This window comes from Aotus nancymaae, unplaced genomic scaffold, assembly GCF_030222135.1.
Source record: "Aotus nancymaae isolate 86718 unplaced genomic scaffold, 86718_ANA_hifiasm-v0.15.2.pri h1tg000053l, whole genome shotgun sequence".
Classification (NCBI taxonomy): Eukaryota; Metazoa; Chordata; class Mammalia; order Primates; family Aotidae; genus Aotus; species Aotus nancymaae.
The window spans coordinates 27,478,709-27,505,401 of record NW_026988467.1 but is presented as its reverse complement, the minus strand read 5'-3'; the positions used below and the strand labels follow the sequence as shown (position 1 = coordinate 27,505,401).

Genomic DNA, 26,693 nt, shown 5'->3' with positions numbered 1-26,693 from the left:
ACAGACTAGTGATTTATAGGATTTAAGAGACGTCTTAAGTGGGTAGCGTAATAGACTTATTATTCTAGAACTAAGAATGATAGCTTTGAGTTTGAAAGAGGTGAGTTTCAAGTCAAAACTATATTTATATATACATATTGGTATTTGTGTGTGTATCCTGAAGTTTTATATAATAAGAACTTTAGTTGTAAAACTCATTTTCTTAGAATATATACGAACATCACTTTAGAAAAGTTACTGTGACATTCTTGATTAGTAGGCCCATGATAGGTTGACAAGAGAATGGGGTACATTGCACAACTGTGTTTCCTAGTGACAGAATGCCTGGCTTCAAAGACTAGGGGTTAATGTAAAATCTGGAGAGGAATGTCAAACTCCCAGTTTGATATGTGGCTAGAAGGAAGGAACTAATGTTCACTGACCTGGCAGTTACCTGCTGGTGTTAATGGTTTTGGGTCCTGTACATACAACACTAGAAGGTATAGGTATTATCCCATGTCTCAGGACTTAAATATCTTGCTTAGCCTAGGTTATCTCAGATTTGAACAGATTTAAAATCAAGCCTTTTTGACTCCAAAGCTTGCAGTTTCATTGTATATCCTGTCACATGATATACTCAGGATATCTTGAACCAGTCCATTATCAAATCCAGGAATATATATCTTTTAATTTCTTGGTTTAAAAACATGTGAACTATGTCATCCCATACTGCGTACTAAATAAACTGAACTGGCTGCATTTTTTTTCATAAAGAGCCAGATAGTAAATGTTTTAGGTTTTGTGGGCCAGATGGTATCTGTAGTGAATATTCAACTCTGCTGTTGAAGTGTGAAAGCAACTATAGACAAAATATAAATGAGTGGATATATAGCTATCTTCTAATAAAACTTTATTTATAAAAATAGGTGGGCCGAGCACGGTGGCTCACATCTGTAATCCCAGCATTTTGGGAGGCCGAGGTGGGCAGATCACTTGAGGTCAGGAGTTCCAAGACCAGCCTGGCCAACATAGTGAAACCCTATCTCAATCAAAAAACACAAAAGTTAGCCAAGCATGGTGGCGCGTGCCTGTAGTCCCAGCTACTTGGGAGGCTGAGGTGGGAGAATCACTTGAACCCGGGAGACAGGCTGCAGTGAGCTGAGATCATGCTACTGCACTCCAGCCTGGGCAACAGAGTAAGACCCTGTCTCAAAATAAAATAAAATTTAAAAACTGTGGTTCCTTGGTATGTGGAAATAGAGCCAGAAATATTACTTTCATGCATGATACCTTTCTTCTTTCTAAAGTATCAGCAATTTAATGTAATACTACCTCTTAATTCATGTTTTCCCTGTGAAGAAGGAAATAACTATTAGTGTGAGTTATTTCTTGTTTTAATGACTTCTGTTGCCTGCCTAGTCTGTTTAACATAATTTCACTTTGGAAACATTCACCTTGTTTAAGCAGTTTCTTTGTATATGTTTGCATTGGACTTCTGTCATGTATAATGCATGTATCGTACTTGCCATTCCTGATGAACGTTTGTTTCAGTTAGTCAGCTTTGCCTCAGCTCAGTCTGTTTCCTTGAGAAAATATAGGTGTGCTACTTGGTTTCTAACGATCTCCATACAGAGGCCTTAAAGACATTTTGGTTTAAGAGACTTAACATTTCTTTACCAAATATGTACTGGCCTACACCTAATATAGCTTCTGTTATTAATACAACTTCACTGCTGCCACCAGCCATCAGCAGTGATGAGCAGCCATACTAAGCATTTTATATTCATTGTGTTGAATACTCAAAATAACTCTTCACCCCTTTAAACTCAGCCTGGTTTAATGGATGTTGCTAATGATTCCAACCACATAGCTAGCATTTGAATGCATATACCAGCCTGTATCTCTTGTGGATCTTTTCCTCATCTTGTCATTTTTACACTTTGTCCGAGTAGGCAGGTATGTGTTAGTATCTTCTAACAAAATCAGTGATCTGTTTAGTAATTTTTCCTATTATTTATTTAAAAATCACTTGTTGAGTGGCATAGTTTTTAATTACTGATTGTTTAAATTTCAGACTAAAAACAAACCTTTTCGAGTTCTGTTCCCTCCCCCTACCCCACCTCCTCCCTCCTTTTTAATGTTTGAGACAGGGTCTTGCTCTATTGCCCAGACTGGAGTGCAATGGTACTATCATAGCTCATTGTAATCTCAAACTCTTGGGCTCAAAGGATATTTCTACCTCAGCTTCCCAAGTAGCTGGTACTGTAGGCACACTCCACCACACCCAGCTAATTAAAATAAGTTGTTTTTTTTTTTTTTTTTTGTAGAAACTTAAGTCTTGCTATGTTGCTCAGGCTGGTCTTGAACTCCTGGCCTCCAGTGATCCTCTTGCCTTGGCCTCTCAAAGCACTAGGATTACAGGTGTGAGCTACTGTTCCTTTCCCCCTTTTTTCAATTTTGTTTTTTATTTTATTTTATATTTTTGAGACAGAGTTTCAGTCTGTGGCCCAGGCTGGAGTGCAATGGTGTGATCATGGCTCACTGCAACCTCTGTCTCCTGGTTCAAGCAATTCTCCTGCCTCAGCCTCCAGAGTAGCTGGGATTACAGGCACCTGCCACTATGCCCAGCTAATTTTTGTATTTTTAGTAGAGACAGGGTTTCACCATGTTGTCCAGGCTGGTCCCTTTTTTTCCATTTTTAAAATGGTATCTTTTAAAGTACAGTAGTTTTTTATTCTGATGAGGTCCAGTTTATCTTGGTTTTGGAATAGTATCGAAGAAATCTTTGCCTAACTCAAACTCTTGGAAGATTTGCTCATATGTTTTTCTCTAAACATTTTATTGTTTTATCTCTTAAATATAAGTCTGTGATCCACTTAAATTTTAATGTCAGGTCAGGCTTCATCTTTTTGTACATGCATTTCTAGTTGTTCTATCACCATTTTCCTTTGTAATTTTTGGTGTGCAGGTCTTGTACTACTTCTGTTAAATTTATTTCTAATTGCGTATATTTTTGATGCTATTACAGATAGAATTTTGTTCTGGTTTATCTTTTGATTGACTGTTGCTTGCTCACAGAAATACAATTGATTTTTGTATATTGATCTTATATCCTGTGGCCTTGCCGTAGTTTATTAGTAGTTCTAATGGTTTTTGGGTGGATTCTGTAAGATTTTCTACATATAAGATCATCTCATCTGAGAATCAAAGCCATTTTCCAATCCAGATAACTTTTATTTCTTTTTCTTGTCTGATTGCACTGTGTAGAACCTCCAGTACAGGTTGAGAATCCCAAATCCAAAATCTGAAATGCTGCAAAACCCAAAACTTTTTTGAGCGTCAACAGAACTCAAAGGAAATGCACTTTGGAGCATTTAGGATTTTGGATTTTCAGATTAGGATGCTCAGCTGGTAAATATAATACAAATACTCCAAAGTCTCAAAGACTTTGAAATCTGAAACACTTCTGGCCCCAAGTATTTTGGATAAAGGATACTCGACCTGGACTCTGTTAAATGGACGAAATAAGAGCACACACCCTTCCTTTGTTCCTGATCTTGCGGGGGTAAAGCATTTGTCTTTTACCATTAAGTATAATCACAGTTGGTTTTTAGTAGATGTCCCTTATTAGATTGAGAAAGTTTCTTTCTAGCCTAAGTTTGTTGAGAGTTTTTGTTGCGAATGGGTTTTAGTTCTTGTTAAGTGTTTTCTCTGCATTAACTGATGATCATGTGGCTTTCATCCTGTATTCTGTGAATGTGGTATGTTACATTAATTGATATTCAGATATTAATCAAACCCTGCATTCCAGTTATACATCTTACTTTGGTCATGTTGAATTTGGTGTGTTTGTATTTTTGTTGAGGAGTTTTGAATCTGTTTTAATGAAGGATGTGTGTTTTTCTTTCTTGTGAGGTATTTTTTATGGCTTAGTATCAGGGTGATACTGACCTCATAGCATGAGCTTTGAAGTGTACCATCCCCTTCTGCTTTCTGGAAGAGTTTGTGGAGTATTAGCATTATTTCTTTAAACATTTTATAAACTTGGCCAGGGAAGCCAGTCTTAACCTGGGCATTTATTTGTAATAAGATTTTTACTTATTCCATTTCTTTATATCTTACAGGTCTTACAGGTTCAGATTTTTTATTTCTTCTTGAGTCAGTTTTGATAATGGACATCCAAGCTGACAAGTTTGTTAGCATAAAATGTATTGTTAGCATAAAATGTGCTATTTCAATAAGTGAAATCTTTCTCGATCTTCCTCTCCCATCTTCCCCATACATGCGTATATACCCGTGAATGAATGTTTACATATAAAATACCTTGTGACCCTGAATAAGGCAGATGTTTCAGATATTTATTTTGTTTGACTTAATTATGTGTTACTGTTACTCAGTTTAACAGTATTATTTTCATAATTGTTAATCATAGTTAATATGAATTTTCTTAACAGAGCTTATATGTAGGTTACATAGAAAACCTTAAACTCTCACCTATAACTGAAACATCCATCTCTAGTAAATTCTACTTCCCATCTCAAAGAGAAAAAAAGTAAGGGAGGTGGATATGAGTGCCCCCAAAGACTGATTGTAATAGTTTTGTGCCCTGTCTACCCATAGATCTCTTCATCCTACTCCCTGCTTTCTCACCCCTCATTTCTTAGAATACTTCTCCATGCTTATAGTTTTCTGCACAATCCCCAGGCTGTGTTATTTAAAAACTCTTAAACATCAAGAGGTAGCAGGTACAGTTTTTTGTTAAATGCATGGTTGACAACACGCAGGCTTTTCATTTGCCCTGGAAGAAAAATGTTGTGGTTGTTCATTACTTCAGAAATGAAATATGTAATAGTAAAAATGAGCTCAAGAGTTCATAATCTGTCCAGGGCAAAAGAATGAAAGCATTTATAACTGAAATTTAGTTCTAAACTAAAAAGCATTTAGTTTTATTATCATGATAGAATTCTTGTATTCTTAAAATGTATTCTTTCTATTCTTTATCTTCAGGGTTGCATGTGCTTTTTAGGAAAAGCACAGCTCAAACACAAAATACCTTTCTCTCTCCTTGCCTGAACTGAAAAGTTTCTAAGTTACTGGTCAGTAACCTGTAGTCATGTATGCGTTTAGGTATTTCCCTATTCTGAATTGAAATGATTATTTTGTGGTTCTCACTTGGTTCTCTGAAGGATACTATCAACTGTAAAACCAACCTGTGACAATTAACATATTTTGGACTCCTTATTAATCATGCATTAGAGATAATCAGTCTTTAGGCTTATTTAAGTCTATGGGCAACCTTGGTGTGGTGTTGGAGAATGAATTGGAGAGAACTTATTTTTAAAACATTTTGATGAACGCTGTTGCCTCTGGTTAAACACGGAACTAGATATTGGGGACCATAGGAATTTTTCTTTAAAAGAGGGAAGGCAGGGCTTTGCCCATTAGGCATCTATTAGATCTGTGAGTACAAAAAGCAAATAAATGAGAAGATTTCATGTAGCAAGGGCATAACATACTAGATGACCACTGGCAGAAATCACTTTTATACAATTACGCAAAATAACTGAAGCATTTATTAACATTTAAGCCCTTACTGTCTGTGGAAAGTTGTCATAGGACACACCCCTATGAAATCCACCACTGTCTCTTTGAAGCCTTATGAGAAATGTTTCTTTTAAAACGGTTGCAAGTTTAAACACTTCCGGAGTGTTGCACCCAAACTCCCGGAGCTGTAGTGGTTTGGGTGTAACCACATGTTGGTATTGAGACTATTGCGAAGTGGAAAGCACATTTGTGCACGTTCGCCAACTAAATGAGATTCAATCAACAAATACTTGCTGATGGTCAAATATTTACTATTTGTCACACATTTTTTTTCCAAAAACCAGAGAACTACAATTTAGAGCAAAAATTTAAGCACAGGCTTAATGTTGAAAGAAGTACTACTTGGCTCATACAAAATATGTCCGTGAACTGTCAGTTTGCCATGTATAATTTAGTACCTGGGGAAATTTCTTTTCAGAGGTTTCTATATTTCTTAGTACTAAAAGCTGTGTGTATGTTTGTGTGCATGAATGTCTTTGTAGTTATACTTGTCTGACATCTAAGGAGATAAGAGGTAAAAATCAAAACTTCATGATAATGTATTAAACATTTTTGTAGGCAGTTACTCAGTCTAGTCCTTTGTGTGGATTAGTCATTATGTTTTTGCCCATAATAACAGAACATCCAACTAAGAGTGGCTTAAACAATAAGTATATTTATTGGCTTATATAACTGGAAGTATAGTGGTAGGGCAGTGTTCAGGGTTGGTTTGTCTCATCATTAAACATCGTCACCAAGGACCTGGCTTCTTTATAACTTACCTTCCATTTTGGTCAGTGACCAGGTTCTTAAAATTCCTTTAAATTATTTTCAAAACATTGTGTGTTTGCCCCATTCCTTCTTCTTTGGCACGTTTGTTGCTATTGCCACACTTTGCCCATGCCTGCCAACCTACCCTGTTACTACCTCTGCCCATTTCTTCCCAGTCTCAGATGGATAAGACAGAATTATGACTGCTGTTTTCCTTTCATATTAATCTTCTTCCTTTCCTTAAAAAAAAAAAATCACTTTTCATTTGAATTCAGAAATACTGTGGAATTTGACAAGAATGTTCTGTAGAACAAGAAAACTTGATGAAACTGAGTCTGAAAATGAATTTCACCCCTGAAAGGGCCTTGACCCTGGAGTCAAGAGCCCTGTTCTGAATTCTGGCCGTGACAATTTTGGGTTTTATATCTTTGGGTGAACATTTCATCTCTCTGAGCTTAATTTTCTGTCTTATCAATGGGAGTTACAAACTCCTTCTCCAAAATGCCAGTGAGAATTCCATAGAAAGTGCATATGAAAAACTTCTAGCATAGAACTGGGCTTAGGACAAATACTCAGTGAATATTTTACACATTTTAACATTGAGCCATTTTCTTTTGGTTTCATTACTTTGATTGAGACCCAGACTTTCAAAGCTGGGCCCTGGAATTCTGTGAAATCTCATGGATTTTTAATTATTATTCATCTAAACTTTTTGTGGTTTATGTGATGCTTCTTACCTACTTTGGCCTTTTTGTTTAAAGGAGAGGGGAAAAAAAAACCCAAAAAGGCTTGACATCTTTTTTCTAGTGCAATCAAAATTAAAAAGAAAAAGACTGTTATTTTAAAATACTCATAATTTATTTATTTTTGAGACAGAGTTTCACCCTTGTTGCCCAGGCTGGAGTGCAATGGCGCTATCTCGGCTTACCGCAACCTCCACCTCCTGGGTTCAAGTGATTCTCCTGCCTCAGTCTCCCGAGTAGCTGGGATTACAGGCATGTGCCATGATGCCTTGCTAAGTTTGTATTTTTAGTGGAGATGGGGTTTCTCCACGTTGGTCAGGCTGGTCTCAAACTCCCAACCTCAGGTAATGAACCCACCTCGGCCTCCCAAAGTGCTGGGATTATAGGCGTGAGCCATTGTGCTTGGCCTAAAATAGTCATAATTTATTATGCTGCTATACCTTTTTTGCGGGGGGTGGGCGGGAGGCAGGTGGTGACAAGGTCTTGCTCTGTTGCCCAGGCTGGAGTCGAATGGCACGATCATGGCTTACTGCAGCCTCGACCTCCTGGGTTCAGGTGATCCCCCATCTCAATATCCCAAGTAGTTAGGACTACGGGTGTGCATCACCGCACCCAGCTAATTTTTTATTTTTATTTTTTTAGAGATGGGGTCTCTCTCTGTTGTCCAGGCTGGTTTCAAACTCTTAGGCTCAAGCTATCCTCCTTCCTCAACTTCCCAAAGTGTTGGAGTCACAGACATCAGCCACTGCACCTGGCCTGCTATATGTTGTGATATGCCTTTTGGTCATATGTCTATTTTATCTGTCTAGGGATTCACAGTTATTATTCTCTTGTCACCTGTCAAAACAACAGTATCAGTGGCATGAAGGTTGTTGAAACTACAGTCATTTCAGGCTATGTCACAACAGAAATTGTTAAGAGCTGTTCATTTGTAATGATGAACTCGAAAGTTCATTTTTAAGGTATCTTCTGTTTTCTACTCATTATGTCTCATCCGTAGCCTGGAATATCTTAGTGATTTTTGCACTACTATTTAGTGGCAAAAATCATTCCTTCAAAGTAAGCTTTTTCATGGGGTCCCCTGTTTAAAACAGACTAATCTGGATGCCTGATTTTTTAGAGTGTTTTTCTGATGGAAATGGGGGTTATTCAAGAATGAAAGGAATCGCTACAGATCTCATGATGGAAAACCATCAAGTCTGAGTTTTTATTGCTGGTGCTCAGGTGCTAGGTTCACCTGGTAGGCACCTTTTCTCCTCATTTTATTTACTAAGGGCCATGCTAACTCTTGCTCCAGTCTTACCAGCAGTCTACTGTCAACGGTAAAAGCATTCCCCTCTCAATCTTTGTGCAAAAGTTTCCTTCCAGGTTGTTAAGTTGACCTACGAAAGTCATGACACTGATAGAATTGACTTAACACAAAAACAACAGCCAACAGCATTGAAGAAATCAGAGATGATGCAGGCTTTCATGTGTGGGAATGCTTTTTCCTCTCTTGAATGAAGTTTCTTAAGAATGGTCTTAAGTTCTCCTGTTCTGTAACCAACAGGAGGACTCACAAACGGCAGTGGAAGATACATCTCTGCTGCTCCAGGCGCTGAAGCCAAGTACCGCAGTGCAAGCAGCGCCTCCAGCCTCTTCAGCCCGAGCAGTACTCTTTTCTCTTCCTCTCGTTTGCGATATGGAATGTCTGATGTCATGCCTTCTGGCAGGAGCAGGCTTTTGGAAGATTTTCGAAACAACCGGTACCCCAATTTACAACTGCGGGAGATTGCTGGGCATATAATGGAATTTTCCCAAGACCAGCATGGGTCCAGGTGAGTACTTGGCTTTGGCACTTAAGGTACCTGAAGTCTTAATGCCTTAACTGTTTTGCCTCAGATAGCTATCTACTAAAATAAATTGCCATATAGTAATTTTTAAAAAGTGTGCCTCTTAGTGTGCATCAATTGTTTCATAGGGATTTAAGAAACATGAACACAAAGACATACATACACTTTGGCTGCTTTAAGCATTATGAAGAATATTTTGCTCTCAAAGAGATGCTGTTCAAATACAAGTTTGATCTAGGGTGCTTAGGAGAAAGACAGCTCTATCACCTTTCTTTGTTGTTCCACTCTGTAGAAGTGACAGTCTGTGTAGAGATGAGTGAAGAAATTATTACAGAAGACAGAATTTGGTTTGGGTTACCCCTTCCTGTTGGGCTGCTGCAGTGGGCTTCACAGAAAGTGAACCTGGTCCTGGGGAAAGAGCATAATTATCGTGACAACACCCATTCTTCTTTCCCATTTCTGTTTCTGTTTCTTTCTCTGACTGTGTCCAGTGAAACAGTTTCTACAGAATTTAACCTCCTCCTTACGTTCTGCCAGCTTGCTACTGGGCCGAAATCTCTCATATTTGGATTCTATAGGCTACATTCAGAGGCAACATGATTTTCCTGATACTAATCACCTAGAATAGAAAAAGGCAAACTGTTACTGTTTCAGAAGATAATCAATACTGTTTCATACGAAAATAAGTTTTAAAGAATATAGTAAGGACTGTAAAGCTTTGAGTTTATTGATGTGAGGCTGGTTTCTAAAGGAGAAAGTTAAGTAGGGTACTTGTTGTGTTTTGCCTCCCTCCACCCTGCCTCTCTTTCTGCACCCCCCTTTTCATCTTCCCTCCCACCTTGCACATAAATAAGATTTAGTACATATACCCTATTGGAATGAAATGTACCAACATTTAAATATGAGTTTCAAAACTCAGTTAAGTTAGGGCCTTCTTCTCTATTTAAAAATTCTTCAAGGAAGTTCAAGCGATTCATCTAAATAAAGTTCAGTTGATTGTGTGCATGTGTGTGCGCACATGCTCACTCACACATGTTTCAGAACTGATGCAGTATGTAAACCAAGGTACCCTGCCATACCTCCAGGTCTTTTTTCAGTGCTGTGATTACCCTTTTTACCTTATACTTCAGATTCATTCAGCTGAAATTGGAGCGTGCCACACCAGCTGAGCGCCAGCTTGTCTTCAATGAAATCCTCCAGGCTGCTTACCAACTCATGGTGGATGTGTTTGGAAATTACGTCATTCAAAAGTTCTTTGAAGTAAGGCTTTGTTCTTTGTATCCTTTGACTTAAGATAATCTGCAGAGCATTTTGATTTTCAGTAGCCTTTTTAAGAATAGCAGTCCCATTCCAGTTCTCAGAATGAAGGGTATGTGGTCCTTTTAAAGAGCTTTTTAGTGTTTTTCCAGTTCATTAGCAGCAATCTAGCTATTCTCTGTGGTTTAAATACCCAAACAGATAATGCCAATCTGTTTTGGAAATGTGTTTTGAAAACTCTGTCTTCATTTAGGACCTAGCACGTTATTTCAGATTGTTACAGTAGTTTCACAAAGCATGGCCCTCATGGAGGAAATAATCCCTGTAAAGTAGTTTTAGCAGGATCACAATAACATATTGCCAAAAACAAATTTTTCTAAGGTTCTTAGAGAATTGTCTTTGGACACCAACTCCAGTATATTTCATTATCAGCTAGGGTCACAATAATTGTTAAAGGCTTGCTGCTTGGTTAATCATTTGGCCTTGATACCTTATTTTGCCTCTGTTAGTCTGAATAATGTTCACTCTTTTTATCACTGTCTTTGGAAAGAATTAATGAGATTGTTAGGTTAATGTCTTTTTCCTCTAGTAAAATTTCAGAAAGGCAAGGATTTTTTTTGCTTACCATTGTAGTCCTAATTATCTGGTATTGGCAATCCTAAGGTATAGATGCAGAATGGCACAAAACTTCGATATGAGGAGGAAAATGCTGGAATTCTACACATTACCTCCCACAAAACCAATTTGTAAATGTCTTAACATCTCATTCTGTTTGATTTGTATGAAGATGAAAAAATGATGTGCTCATGTTTTACCTTCCCAAGTTTTTTCATGAAAACTTAACGTTTTTTCACCCTGAATTCTCCAGAAACCAATCTAAACATGACTTTTATATTTTTGATTTTAGAATGTCTTGGTACTGCCATTTTGTCACATATATAAAAATACAGAGCTCTGTAGTTCTGGAGGCTGATGCAGCTTGGGGTGGCAAATTGTGCAATGGATGATAGCCATGTGATTTGGACCAAGCTTGAGCACTTATCTGGATCTTAGTTCCCCTTGGGAGAATGAAGAGGTTGGATGGGCTGATAATTCATAAAGTCTCCTCCAATCTCATGTTATATGACTCAAATGAAAATAAAAAGCCAAGGGTGGAAAATCATTCTAAGTAGAATTTTAACATTGTATAGCCTTACCTCTTGATTTTACTAATTTTTCCCCTCCCAATTTTGTTCCCTTGTGTAAATAGAAAAAAATTCAATTCTTGTAATGATGTAGCATACTACTTCAAAACAGTATGTCTGTGTGTGCTTTGGTAGTAACAGAGTATAGAATCTTTTTTTTTGGGAGACAGAGTCTCACTCTGTTGCGCAGGCTGGAGTCCAGTGGTATGATCTCTGCTCACTGCAACCTCCGCCTCCTGGGTTCAAGCAATTCTCCTATCTCAGCCTCCTGAGTAGCTGGGATTATAGGAGCACACCACCATGCCAGCTAATTTTTGTATTTTTAGTAGAGATGGGGTTTTGCTATGTTGGCCAGGCTGGTCTTGAACTCCTGACCTCAGGTGATCTGCCCTCCTCGGTCTCCCAAAGTGCTGGGATTACAGGTGTGAGCCACCATGCCTGGCTGGATTCATTTAATAGTATGAATTAATGGCAGCTTTGAGGAATTATGTGTTTGCTTAGTAGATATTTGTAGTGAAACTACTATTGTTGGGTATTCGAGAAGCTTTTTAACATTAAAAAGGGTTACTCATAATTAGAGGCTGAAAACTACTGGCTCGAAGAAACAATGGCTCTTTAAATAAAAGGTTTAGTTAATCATGGGTATCAGGGCTAAAAGAGGTTATGCCCGTGGTTGATGCAGAATAATGAATGCTTTGCTTTCCCTGGTTTATTTCCTTCTACTTAAGTAATGGTGTTCACCCACACATTATGTCTAGTTTGGCAGCCTTGAACAGAAGCTGGCTTTGGCAGAACGGATTCGAGGCCATGTCCTGTCGTTGGCACTACAGATGTATGGCTGCCGTGTTATCCAGAAAGCTCTTGAGTTTATTCCTTCAGACCAGCAGGTAATTGTAAGTTTCCCCTTTAACTTTTCTCTTGGTGTTTGATGTTTCTCTGTGGTACATGTAGTGAACTCTGTAAATCTGTCAATTTTCAGTTTTCTTTTAAGGTTTTGCTTTGGTGCTTATGGCCACCTTTTTGTGCATGGCAAGCATGAACTGTGCAAATAATTTAGATTCATTGTAGATCAAGTGTCTTGTGTTAAAACCTGTGGTATCCAATACTCTTCCAATTGGCTAGAACTTAGCCTTTAATAGGTTCAGTTTTACAGGTGGGGTTTTTTTTTCCATGAATGAAAGCAGGTAAAATGCTGATAAGCCATCATTTTCTCCAACAAGTCAAACTTTCCTCCAACCCACCTTCCATATTTTGTTACTCCTTCTCTCCTGTTCTTTCATCCAACCACCATCTGTTGAGCAAGAACCTACCCATTGCAGTGCATAGCCTGGCACATTGACCTGAAGCCCACTCTGTGCCAGACTTCATCAGCACAGAGATGACTAAGACCTGATTCCTGTCCACAGAGTGCAGTCTGGTGGGGAAGAGCAATGGTGGTGAGCAGTGGTGAGGATGGGAGAAGGGCTTCTCACCCTCCCCTGAGTCCCCGAGGGCCGGCTTTGCAGGAGGAGGCAAGGCTAAAGAAGAGTTAGACGGGGAAAAGGAACAGAAATGAGAACACTTCGGTGCTGTGAGTGGGGAACTGACAGAGAAATCACCTGAAGAGGCCCACAGCTTCTCGACAAAGTCACCATGTGGGTCCAGTGAGCACTGCACACACCACGGGACCCAGGAAGCAGAACAAACCCACAGGCAGGGTGTGCTACAGTTGTGTTTGTGCTAGGCAGTGCCTCCAGCCTCTGGTGCTTCTCATCAGAGCCTTCAGCTTTTGGGCTCTGAGCTCACTCAGCCCTTCTCAATTGAGGGGTTGGTTGGCCATTGTCTGGCAATGATGACCCACTTGCCCTCACTGAGAACAAAGTTCAGTAATGAGAATCTTTGTTATGGACTCAAGTTCTGAGCCAGACAAGACACCCACCACCTCTGAGTCAAGTCAAACCAATCCAAACCACTGCACTGGTATTGGCAATGGCAGTTAAAGGCAAGATGTCCAAAGTTTTTAAAGTGGTAAGTTTCATAGGTATGTGTCAAGATGCTGGTGAAGGGAGAGAGAGAATGTTGACAGAGCAGTTCTGGAGTTCATTTATTCAGTGCTTAGTACTAGAGATAAAGCATTAATAAGAAAGTACAAGTAATTAGAAGTAAGTGTGAAGCTCTTGTAACGTTTAAATCATTGCCAATTTTAATTTTTCTTGAATTTTCATGGATAGTTGAATTCTTTCTCTTTAATTTTCTTGTTTTTCTTTCTTTTTCAAGACAGGATCTCACTCTGTCATCCAGGCTAGAGTGCAGTGGCACATTTACGCGTTGCTGCAGCCTCAACCTCCTGAGCTCAAATGGTCCTCCCATCTTAGCCTCCCAAGTAGCTGAAACTACAAGCATGCTCCACTTCACCTGGTTAATGTGTGTGTTAAAGAGATGGGGCTTCATCATGTTGCCCAGGCTGGTCTTGAACCCTTGGGCTCAATTGATCCTCCCATCTTGGCCTCCCAAAGTGCTGGGATTGCAGATGTGAGACACCATACCCAGCTTTTGTTCTTTTCTGTGTTATATTTCTGCACATACTTTTTCTGGTCATGTTTCTCTGTGGTGTCTTGTTTTGGGCCTGACTTATGCTTCCTGCCATGGATTATTTACTCTTTTGTAGATGCAAGTTTGTCATTTTAGGTAAAATTAACTCATCTTTGTTGGAATTTTTATTTCTTCTGGATCACAAAAATATCCAGGGAAGCCGTCTCTCCTTCATTTTGCTTATAAGTGTTCCTTGACTTTATTTTTGAATAAGCTTCATTTTCTATCATTCCCATAATTATATTTCCAGAGTAAATGATTCTCTTCTGGGCCTAGCAGAGTGGCACATGCCTGCAGTCCTAGCACTTTTGGGAGGCCAAGGTAGGTAGATCGCTAGGGCCCAGGAGTTCGAGACCAGCCTGGGGGGCATGGTGGCGCACTCCTATAGTCTCAGTTGCGTGGGGGTGCTGAGGCAGGAGGATTGCTTGGGCCTGGGGGTTGAGGGTGCAGTGAGTCATGATTGCGCCACTGCACTCCAGCCTGGGTGACAGATCCTGAGAGACCCTGTTTCAAAAAAAAAAAGTAATTATTATTCCCTTATCACTGTGTCTATTACCTTTTGCTTCTTTAGTTGCTTCTTTAGCCCCTGCCATTGTAATCTTTATTTAATTATGTGATATCTTAGTTGCTTTGACTCACCATTTTGGGGATTTAAGACATTGCATTCGTTAACATCACTATTTTGACATGACTTCCAGTCTTCTAACATAAATCCACTGACAGCACAGTTTAACCAATATGCAGAGATTGGAGACAGCAGAGAAATTGGGCAGGAGGTATCAGGTATAGCCATGGTGCAGGCATTTAATTTCAAGATACCTGACACCTGGGGCAGTGAGTTTAGGGGAACGGCTCCAATTGAAATCCCAGTGGTCTCTCTTTCTAGATATCCTTTCACCATCACCCATTTCCTACTCATATACTCAGGTCCTGGCCATTTCATTTGCTTCCTGTGTTTGGACACTCTTCATTAATTAACCAAGAGAACCATTCCTGCTGACTCTGCAGTCACTATGGCCTAGTAGTAAGATCATAGATGCTGGAGTCACAGCTTCAGGCTAGAATTCTAATTCTGTCACTTTCTATCCATAGTTTGTAATATGTGACTTAAGTGTCGTCCTCTGTCTCAGTTTCTTTTACATGCCAGTAGAAGTGGGGTGTTCAGGATAACATATTGTTGACAGTTTGGTTTACTGACATAGTGGTTTATCATATAGTTCAGCCAGATTGATTGTGTTTGAATTTTGGGAATCTAGGTCTGTAGTTTTGTAAGTCTTTCAATTTCTCTTTTCCTTGGTTTCTCCATCTATAGTGGTGTCCACTCCATAAGATTGGTAGGAAAATTCAGTTAAAACATGTTACACACTTAGAGGTATGCCTAACCAGGGGTAAACTCTAGATTAATTAGTATCATTACTATAAATACTTTACAGGGTTGTGATAATAAAAACATGATGAACTGTAACGTGAAAGTGTGTGAAATTCTTTAGTTTGGTTTAGTTTTAATTTTAGAGATAGGGTGTTGCTCTGTCTGTGGTGCTATCATAGCTCACTGCAGCCTGGAACTCCTGGGCTCAGGTGATCCTCCCACCTCAGCCTTCGGAGTAGCTGAGACTGTGATTGTGTACCATGTAGAAATTCTTTCATACAGTGTAGAAATAGCCCCTGACTTATGATTTTTAAATTTACAAATGATATAAAAGCATTATACATCAGTAAAACTGTACTTTGAATCTTTTTTAAAATGAAAAAAAATTTTTTTTTTGAGACAGTCTTGCCCTCTTGCCCAGGCTGGAGTGCAGTAGCATGATCTTAGCTCACTGCAACCTCCACCTCCTAGGTTCAAGTGATTCTCCTGCCTCAGCCTCTTGAGTAGCTGGGATTACAGGTGCGTGCCACAGCCAGGTAATTTTGGTATTTTTAGTAGAGATGGGGTTTCACCATGTTGGTCAGGCTGATCTTGAACTCCTGACCTCGTGATTTGCCTGCCTCAGCCTCCCAAAGTGCTGGGATTACAGGCATGAGCTACCACGCCTGGACTGTTTTTATTTTTAATTATAATTTTTTTTTTTGAGACAGTTTTGCTCCGTCACCCAGGCTGGATTGCAGTGTGTGATGTTGGCTCACTGCAACCTTTGCCTCCCGGGTTCAAGTGATTCTTCCTACTCAGCTTTCTGAGTAGCTGGAACTACAGGCTCACACCACCATACCCAGCTAATTTTTGTATTTTTAGTAGAGATGGGGTTTCGCCATGTTGGCCAGGCTGGTCTCAAACTTCTGACTTCAAGTGATTAACCCACTTTGGCCTTCCAAAGTGCTGGGATTACAGGGCGCCTAGCCTATAAATTTTTTTTCTAATTATAAAATAGGCTCTGTGTTAGATAATTTTGTCCAACTGTAGGCTACTGTAAGTGTTCTGAGCACTTTTGATGTGGCCTAGGCTTAGCTGTGATGTTCTGTAAATTAGATATATTTAAATGCATTTTTTAGTTAATGTTGTTTTCAACTTATAACAGGTTTATTGGAATGTAATTCTTTAGTAAGTTAAGAAATATCTGTTCCTGATATAGGCTCCTGTGTATTTGAAAATGTCCACCCTTTTTCTTTTTAAGATCTAAGAGGTCGGCCGGGCGCGGTGGCTCAAGCCTGTAATCCCAGCACTTTGGGGAGGCCGAGGCCGGTGGATCACGAGATCAAGAGATCGAGACCATCCTGGTCAACATGGTGAAACCCCGTCTCCACTAAAAATACAAAAAATTAGCTGGGCATGGTGGCGCGTGCCTGTAATCCCAGCTACTCAGGAGGCTAAGGCAGGAGAATTGCCTGAACCCAGGAGGCGGAGGTTGCGGTGAGCTGAGATCGCGCCATTGTACTCCAACCTGGGTAACGAGCGAAACTCACTCCTGTAATCTCAGCACTTTGGGAGGCCAAGGAGGGCAGATATCCTGAGGTTAGGAGTTCTAGACCACCCTGGCCAACATGGCGAAACCCTGTCTCTACTAAAAATACAAAAATTAGCTGGGCGTTGTGGTGCGCAGCTGTAATCCCAGCTACTCAGGAGACTGAGACAGGAGAATTGCTTGAGCCCAGGAGGTAGAAGTTGCAATGAGCCGAGATCATGCCACTGCACTCCAGCCTGGGCAACAGAGCACAGCTGTCTCAAAAAAAAAAAGACTCTAAGAGGTTTTTCTTTGTTTTTGTTTGTTTGTTTGTTTTTACAGGTATGAGATCTTTTTGTTTACTGATTTTTGTTACAGTAAATTTGTTGTTGGAAATTTTACTGTAAATTTGCTATCACATGAAAAGACTCAAGTCCTCATTTGTTTCCCTGTGCTTTCATCATCACAGATTCTCTGTTCAGTGCTTTCATGTTTGGTGACGAGAACATTCTTTGTCCACATATTTGCTTGCTTTGATTCTGGTGGTGCTTTCTTTCTTTGTCTCCAATAGAATGAGATGGTTCGGGAACTAGATGGCCATGTCTTGAAGTGTGTGAAAGATCAGAATGGCAATCATGTGGTTCAGAAATGCATTGAATGTGTACAGCCCCAGTCTTTGCAATTTATCATCGATGCATTTAAGGGACAGGTAAGTGACGCAGGAGAGAAATAATGGAAACGGTGGTTTCCTTTGTGAGTAGAAAACAGAATAGAATTTGTGGCATGTTCTCAGTGTACTTAATGTACTTTATTTATTTATTTTTCTTTGAGACTGGGTCCCACCCTGTTGCCCAGGCTGGAGTGCAGTGGCTCCATCACGGCTCACTACAGCCTTGAACTGCCAGGTTCAAGCAATCCTTCCACCTCAGCCTCGCAAGTAGCTGGAACTACAAGAACATACTACCACACCTGGCTCATTTTTTGATATTTTGTAGAGATGGGGGTATCACCATGTTGTCCAGGATGGTCTTGATTTTCTACACTCAAGTGATCCACCTGCCTCAGGCTCCTGAAGTTGCTAGGATTATAGGCATGAGCCACTGTGCCCAGCCTGAATGTACTTTAGACTGCAGTAAACAGCAATCCTGTAGTACTTGACAGTAGCAGTACTATCAAGTACCTGTGTGCTGCAAGTCTCTTCCTTTCAGTGTCTCTAGGCCTTCTTTCCATCTTTAATGCAGATGTCTGCTCATGTTGGTATGAAACACTGTCGTAAGAATTGTTAAGATGAAATCTCATATTTGAGGAATAAATTATTTCTCTTGGTTAAGTACGATTTATTCTGATATTTCAGTGCTTTGGTTTTAAATTTGATTTAAAATTCAGGTAATTTACAGAACTAATGTTGTAGATCATGTGTGAATATATCTTTAAAATAACAAGATGCTTCTTGCTTAAATTTTTTTGGAGGGGATGAAGACCAGGTTGGTTTGAATTGTGTTAAATGGCCAGAAATAACTTCTAGTTTCTCGTTTTTTCTCGTATGTCAAAAATCTCTTCTTAGCTTCAGCTTCCAAGTAAAATTGTTACTTTTATATGTAAATACCTTTGTTTTTCCAGAATTGACTCTGAATTGGCTGTAGTCGTTAATTTTTTTTTCCCCCTAAAACACAGAGTCCTTATAGTCTCCTAAGGTAGGTGGGACAGAACAGTAAAACTCACCCTTTTAGGTGTGTGAGATTGACCTTTCTTTAGGAAGGGGGAAAAATGAGAAAAGCACATAGATATTCAGGTATCACTGTATCTACTGCTAAGTGTGGATTGATAAGGGATGTAGTAATCTTTAGGTTTTGCTGTTTGCTCAGTGACCATGATGGTAAATTACTGACAGTAACCCATGTGGTTACTGGGAGTTTCTGACTTAATGAAAAAAGGGTAGATCTGTTTACCGTAACATTAAGATGTTACATTTGTGGAAGTATACGACAAAAAAGGTAAAATGAGAATATTTTCAAGATGCAACTGTCAAAGAATTGGTAACTAGAGTGTATAAAGAACCTCTCTGTAATGAAGGCAAACAATACAACACAGTGGGCCCAGAACACAAGCTGACATTTCATAGAAGAAACACAAATTGCCAGTAGACGTGAAAAAGTACTCAGTTCCATTAGGATCAAGGAAAATGCAAAATTAAGCCACAAATGATAGACCATTTTTTACCCATCAGTTGCTATGTGCTGGCAGGAGTCGGGTGCACTGGTGGGAATAGATACTGACACAACCATTTTGGAAGATAATTTAACATTGTCTTTAAAATTTCAATCTTTATAGTTTCTGTGATCCTGTTGAAATATCTGTACATGTATACTACATGTTTAAAACACCATTATTCTCTTAAAAGACTGGAGCAACCCAGATGACCATGAGCAGGGGATTGTATTTTTTTTAAATGTCATATACTCAGCCGGGCGCGGTCGCTCACCCCTGTAATCCCAGCACTTTCGGAGTCCGAGGCAGGTGGATCACCTGAGGTCAGGAGTTTGAGCCCTGCCTGGCCAACATGGTGAAACTCTGTCTCTACTAGAAATACAAAAAGCTAGGCATGGTGGTGGGCACCTGTAATCCCAGCTACTTGGGAGGCTGAGGCAGGAGAATTGCTTGAACCAGGGAGGTAGAGGTTGCAGTGAGCTGAGATGGTGTCATTGCACTCCAGCCTGGGCAACAAGAGCGAAGCTCCATCTCAAAGGAAAAAAACAAAATCTCATATACTTAGCTAATTTCTTCCTGTATGCCATGTAGAATAAACTACAGAAACTAACAGTATTGTAGATGAAATGGAAATCATAATGTTGAGTGAAATTAATCAAGTTGCTCCAGACTACAAGTAAGTGTAGCATTTTTATAAAGCTAAACTCAAGCAAAACCATACGGTATATTATTTGTGTTTACAGTTGTAAACATAAAGCTACATGTATAAAGTCACACATAAGGCTAGGCACAGTGGCTTGCACCTGTAATCCAAGCACTCTGGGAGGCCAAGGTGGGAGGATTACTTAAGGCCAGGAGTGCAGGAGCAGCCTGGGCAACATAGTGAGTCTCCATCTCTACACAAAAAAAATTTTTTAAAGCAGCCAGATGTGGTGGTGAGTGCTTGTACCCCTAACAGTTTGGGAATGTGAGGCAGGAGGATGACTTGAGTGCAAGAGCTCAAGGCAGCAGTGAGCTGTGATCACCATTGTACTCCAGCCTGGGTGATAGAGTGAGACCTTGTCTCCCAAACAAAACAAAATCATACATAAGCACTGGGTGTGATGACTTACACGGGACAAGCCCCCAGTAAGTGTTAGCTACTATTATTGCTCTTATTATTGTTCTTGATTACAGTTCTGAAGTGTATGCCATTCAGCACAGAAGAGCAGAATCAAGGGTGGTGTGCTTTCCTATTGCTCTAAACCCAGCAAAAGAATCTTTTCTTATTGCTGAAAAACACCACAGTTAAATCAGAACATTGCATTGTGGTGGTTCTGGTTGTGTGAAAGCATTCAGGATTTGGTCCCAGTCCTTCCCCTTTCTGTTTTTAATGCTGTCTTTTGGAGAGGCTGTCAGTTGACATGCTTCACTCTTTTTTTTTTTTTTTTTTTTTTGGGAGATGGAGTCTCATTCTGTCACCAGGTGGAGTGCAGTGGCACAATCTTGGCTTAATGCAACCTCTGACTCCATGGTTCAAGCAATTCTCCTGCCTCAGCCTCCCGAGTAGCTGGGACTACAGGCGTGTGCCACCATGCCCAGCTGATTTTTGTATTTTTTTTAGTAGAGACAGGGTTTCACCATGTTGGCCAGGATGGTCTCGATCTCAACCTCGTGATCTGCCCGCCTTGGCCTCCCAAAGTGCTGGGATTATAGGTGTGAGCCACTGTGCCCGGCCGACACTCTTGACTCTTAACTGTGTTTTCATGACTTTGACTAGTCATATGTTTCTTTCTTGGCAGCTAAGCAAAGTCCTTTTCAGCTCTGAATTTATGCACATCTATGAATTGCTTAAATAGATAATCAGTGGGTTTATTTACACATACACATACCTTATTATATGTAGAGAGAACTAAAATGCCATTAAATCCATTTGTGAAGATAAATGGGATTATACAGACATATAAACAATACTGAAGCATTGAAGGTGATGACTGTCATTTTTGCTTCTCATTTTCGTTTGTCTACCCTAGGTGTTTGCCTTGTCCACACATCCTTATGGCTGCCGAGTGATTCAGAGAATCCTGGAGCACTGTCTCCCTGACCAGACACTCCCTATTTTAGAGGAGCTTCACCAGCACACAGAACAACTTGTACAGGTAGTAGAGTTGTCAGTAGAGGAATACAAACACCTGTGGTTCATCCAGGGCTAGAGTTTGTGTTTTGTTAGTGTAGGCTCCAGATGAGGTTAAGGTGTTTGAAATACCCTTAAATCTTTTGGTTGTATTTTCATTCAGAGCAGCTTGGTTTGTGTTTTATGAATGCGGGTAGTGAATTGAGCCTTAGCCCTGGAGTCAGGAGATATAGCTTCCAGAACTCTGTCATGCACTCATGGTGTCACCTTAGGTAGACAATTAATCCCTCTGGGTCTCTGTTTCATAATTGTTAAATGAAATAAGTTGATTTGTTGATTTCTTGTTTTTAGTGGTATAGCTCTGCTTATACCACTGATTAAATAATTAGGTATGCCCTCATTTTTTGTTGAACACAAGTATTTCCAGTTTTTCTCTGTTATAAATAGGTGCAGTAAACCATTTGTAATGTGTTTGAGAAAAATGAATATTTATTCCCATAACACTCCCTCCCCTTTTAAAAATGAATATGTATATTCTATTGTCTAGTAATAATACAGTCCTGTTTTGTAATAATAGAGAAAAATGTTACTACCTGTTTTAAAAATTGTTGTGTGTTCATTAGTCTTCATATAAACCATTATGGTGCTAAAAGAAAGATAGGTGTTAATTAGATATAAGGACTTAAGTAACCCACAGAACTAGCTTTTGTATACATATTATGTCTCTTACTGTTTCTCAAACAGGATCAATATGGAAATTATGTAATCCAACATGTATTGGAGCATGGTCGTCCTGAGGATAAAAGCAAAATTGTAGCAGAAATCCGAGGCAATGTACTTGTATTGAGTCAGCACAAATTTGCAAGGTATGTGCTCTGAGTTACAAGGACTGTTTCCCAGAAGAGAGGATTAGTAGTATTGAACTATAATTCTCTTGTTTTTTTTAATTTTTTTTTCCTCAAAGTGTATGTAGCTTAAAAAGTCAAATAGTTCTATTACAAAGTAGAAACTCTAAGAGGTCAGTCCCTGAGCGGGCTTCTTACTCTGCTAGAGTCAGCCACTTTGAAATCTGGGGAATACGTTACTAAAGAATGTGAGTGTTACACTTTGATGAATTGATTTTATTTTTTATTGTTTGTTTGGAATTGTGAAATGTTGTTTGCCCAGTTTCCCTTTTTGGCACCTGAAAGGCAGTTTACCATCTGTATATTTATGTATAGGCCTTAGGATCTCTTCTCCAGTCTTCATATGTTCAAGCTCAAGAATGAAATGCAGTGGTTATTCCCACGTTGCGAAAGGTGTCTTATGTCACTTATAAGTAGCAGAGGTTAGAGAGGGAATTGATGGCCCTTCCATGGGGATAGTGGTATGGTCTTCTGAGAAGATACTATATGTCCTACTGCCCACATAACATACTACTTTTTATTTTTGGAAGATATTCTTCCCTGGTTTTTAGAATACATTGCAAGGCAGGACAGGACTCATACAACCTTAATGTTTTTAATTTGTTCATTTTATTTTATTTTTTTGAGACAGGGTCATGCTCTGTTGCCCAGGCTTGAGTGCAGTGGTGCAATCTTGGTTCACTGCAACCTCTGCTTCTCAGGAATACGCGTGCTCCTCCCACCTCAGGCTCTCAGGTAGCTGGGACTGCCAGCACACACCACCACGCCCAGCTACTTTTTGTATTTTTGTATAGTGAGGGTTTCGCTGTGTCGGCCAGGTTGGTCTTGAATTTCTGGACTTAATCCTCTGATGTTGGCCGTCCAGAGTGCTGGGATTATAGGAATGAGCCACCAGTACCTGGCCTCGTTCATTTTAAATTTATGAAATTTTATAACGTGTCACAGCCTGGAAGAATAGAGAAAAAAAATGAAAGCACCTGTAGATCCAGTGTCTCCATAGGCTGACCGTATCAGGGTTCTCTCTTAAGATCTTACATAGTTTGTTTTTGGGGGGTCCTTTTGACCAGTTGCCTGGACTGAGGGAGGTCAGAATCTCTTGGGTTCTCTTCAGGTCAGTCTCCTGTTTACATTTTTGTTCACAGTACTTAATTTCTCACCCTTAGATTTAGTCTAAGCATTAATTAATATTACAACAAATTCAGAAATAAATTTTTTCTTTTTTTTATTAAGAGACAGTCTCTTGCTCTGGCTGGAGTACAGTGGCACAGTCCTAGCTCACTGCAGCCTAGGATTCCTGGGCTCAAGCAGTCCTTCCACCTCAGCCTCCTAAGTAGCTGAGACTATAGGTGCATACCACCATGCCCAGCTACAACAATTACAGTTAATAACTGAGGAGCTACTGTGGGCCCAGTCCTCCCACTGATAACATGTATAAACTGGGGATGAAAATAAAGAACTACCTGAAGACACTAGAGAGTAAGCTAAGGGCAGGTGGATACCCAGGAGGCAGGTATTTTAGAAGAAGAGAATTGCACTGGGGAAATTTCTTATTTCTGATGGCTGTTAGCCTTGTGGCCACTTCCCAGTTTTCTCCATGGTGGGCAGCTAAAGCTGGAATAGGCAATCCTCAGGGCAGCCATGACAAAGAGAAATCCTAGAAAGGGAGAGAGCCAGCAGGGGCTTGTGGGAGGCCTGCTTTTAACCTTCCGCAAAATCTGGCTGACCCCTGAACCACATTTCCAGCTAAGGCTAAAAGAGTTGAACTGAGATTTTAGCTGCTGCTTACTGTGTGAGAGAAGTTTGTAGTTTGACTATAACCAAGTTAACTGCACTGTAAGGGGAGTGGGGGGTACTTCTCTTTGGTGGAACATAACAGAATTCTGAGTTTCTATAGCCTATTATTTGCAGTGTCTATCTGGATAACAGGAAAATGTGATCCTATACTCAAGAAAAAAGAAATAAAAATCAATGGATAGTTCTAAAATGACCCAGTTATTGGGATTAGTAGAGAAGGATTATACAGCAGCAGTTTAAAAATACTCAGGTGTTGTGGCGGGCATCTGTAATCTTAGGTGCTTGGGAGGCTAAGGCAGGAGAATCACTTGAACGTGGGAAGTGGAGGTTGCAGTGAGCCAAGATCGTACCAGTGCACTCCAGCCTGGGTGACAGAGCAAGGCACAGAGCAAGACTCTGCCTTGCTCTGCCACCCCGGCTGGAGTACAGTGGTGCAATCTCAGCTCACTGCAACCGCCCCCTCCTGCGTTCAAACGATTCTCTTGCCTCAGCCTCCCAAGTAGCTGGGATTATAGGTGCGTACCACCACACCTAGCTAATTTTTTGTATTTTCAGTAGAGATGGGGTTTTACCATGTTGGCCAGGCTGGTCTTGAACTCCTGACCTTGTTATCTGACTGCTTCCAAAAGTGCTGAGATCACAGATATAAGCCACCGTGCCCGGCCTCAAATAAATTTATTTTTTTAAAAAACAGAAATTTTAGAAAAGAAAAATATAACATTTGAAATAAAATTTACTCTATGGCTTTAATAGTGGATTAGAGATGACAGAAGTCAACTAACTTGAAAATAGATAAATGGAAGTAAACAAAGAAATAAATCAGTGGCTTTCAGACATTTATTATTTATTTTTTGAGACAGGGTCTCACTCTCATCCAGGCTGGAGTGCAATGGCATGATCTCTGCTCACTGCAACCTCCACCTCCTGGGTTCAAGTGATTCTCTTGCCTCAGCCTCCCAAGCACCTGGGATTATAGGTGCCCGCCATGGCACCCGGCTAATTTTTGTATTTTTAGTAGAGACAGGGTTTCACCATATTGGTCAGGCTGGTCTCGAACTCCTGACTTCAAGCGATCCGCCCGCCTTGGCCTCCCAGAGTGCTGGGATTATAGGCGTGAGCCACCACGCCTGGCCCTATTTTTATTTTTGTAGAGACAGGATCTTGCTGTGTTGCCTAGGCTAGTCTTGAACTCTTGGCCTCAAGCAATCCTTCTGCCTCAGCCTTCCAATGTGCTGGGGTTACAGGCATGAACCACTGTGCCTGCTTTCGGACATTTTTTATGGTGACCCAGAGTACAAAGTAAATTTTTATTATTGAATTTCTATGTACAGGTGCCATGCACACGTATTACTGAAACATTATTGCCCATAATCAACTCTGATACTTATATTCTGTTTTATTTAAAACCAAAAGCTGGTCACAGATCACTATATTGATTTCATACTGCAGTTTCGGAAACCCTAGAATAAACTTGAAAGATGGAAACCTTAGCAGCTATGTTGAGGTGGAAACCTTTTGCCTAGTGAGATCCTGTAGTAGTAGGTGATCTACCCACTTGCTTATTTGAAAGGCAAGTCAGTGGTGAGGACTGAGTTTTTCACCCACAAGAATGAGTGTCCTGTCCCCAACCCGTTTTAGCAGACAGTCCTAATCCTGACCGCTTTTAGAAGAGGGTGGTCTGAAGTAGATGAAGATACAACTCAGCCAGGCAGTCTTGAAAAGTGATGAGCTTTTATTGCCTGAGCATTTGGAGATGTTGATTAGCTTCATACTCTCTGAACCAGCTCAGCAATTTTTTATTTTATTTTATTGCCAGACAGGATCTTACTCTATTGTCCAGGCCAGAGTGCATTGGTGCAGTCCTAGCTCATGGCAGCCTCAATCTCCTGGGCTCAAGCTGTCCTTTCACCCCACCCTCCCAAAGTGTTAGGACTGCAGGAGTGATCCACCACAGCCAGCTTCTAGCAGTATTTTAACTCCTATTTCTGCTAAGGGAGAAGCCAGTGGCTCCTAGAAGATTCTCTTCAACAGGGCCACACCTTCATCGCATGCTTGAATTACATAGTACTCTGGAGGGAAGGTGGGAAAAAATACTTGCCCGTATTTCTGTATCAGAGGGGAGAAGCTATTGTTCTGATTAGATACTTAGCATATCAGATTTTATATGCACCATTTATTTTAAGAGGGAAGATTGAGGAAATGTATGATAGGATGGTAGTTCTTAAATATTTTTGCCTAAGAATTTTTTTTTTTTTGTCTTTTAAGTAAAAGCATTTGCATAAGTCTAGTGTGTAAAAGCAGTTAACACTGAGAGAGAGCCCTTTCAGAGCTCCATTGGACAACACCCTCCCTTGGTTTGAAAACCGCTGAAATAGGGTATTATTCTGGTAATGGCTGTTTATGATGACTGTTCACATAACCAAAGCGCTGGCCTTTAGAAGGAGGAGTAAGATACTGCCTCCATGTACTTTTTGGGTAGGTATCCGTGTCTTCTTTCCGCCCCAAATGCCAAAATTCAGACACATGGGTGGAATTTCAGGGAAGCATGTTTTTGCTTTGGTATATAAGGAAGAATGTTTAACAGAGCTGTTCACCTCTATGGTGGGTTGCCCTAGAAAGTGATTACTTTGGCTGGATGCAGTAACTCATGCCTGTAATCCCAGCACTTTGGGAGGCCAAGGTGGGTGGATCATGAGGTCAGGAGATACAGGCCAACGTGGTGAAACCCCGTCTTTACTAAAAATACAAAAATTAGCTGGGTGTAGTAGCACATGCCTGTAATCCCAGGTACTCGGGAGGCTGAGGCAGGAGAATTGCTTGAACCTGGGAGGCAGAGATTGCAGTGAGCTGAGATCATACCACTGCACTCCAGCC

The 26,693-nt window shown here is 40.2% G+C and overlaps 1 protein-coding gene and 1 non-coding gene across 18 annotated transcripts in view; both read left to right on the top strand.

The window, feature by feature from the left end:
* PUM1 (pumilio RNA binding family member 1) overlaps window positions 1-26,693 on the top strand; it is a 138,849-nt gene that overhangs the window by 105,741 nt on the left and 6,415 nt on the right. For 12 of the 17 annotated variants that reach the window (XM_012439858.2, XM_064363595.1, XM_012439861.2 and 9 more), the window contains 6 exons: window positions 8,626-8,893; window positions 10,039-10,168; window positions 12,108-12,242; window positions 17,371-17,508; window positions 21,020-21,145; window positions 21,865-21,986. In XM_012439858.2, the coding sequence (XP_012295281.2) occupies window positions 8,626-8,893; window positions 10,039-10,168; window positions 12,108-12,242; window positions 17,371-17,508; window positions 21,020-21,145; window positions 21,865-21,986 (919 nt within the window). The remainder of the gene's footprint in view (window positions 1-8,625; window positions 8,894-10,038; window positions 10,169-12,107; window positions 12,243-17,370; window positions 17,509-21,019; window positions 21,146-21,864; window positions 21,987-26,693) is intronic. The other 5 variants (XM_012439865.2, XM_064363596.1, XM_021668454.2 and 2 more) reach the window with 1 other exon arrangement.
* LOC135269553 (small nucleolar RNA SNORD103/SNORD85) lies at window positions 13,171-13,255 on the top strand. The gene has a single exon (XR_010337810.1). It is a non-coding gene; the product is annotated as a small nucleolar RNA SNORD103/SNORD85 (small nucleolar RNA).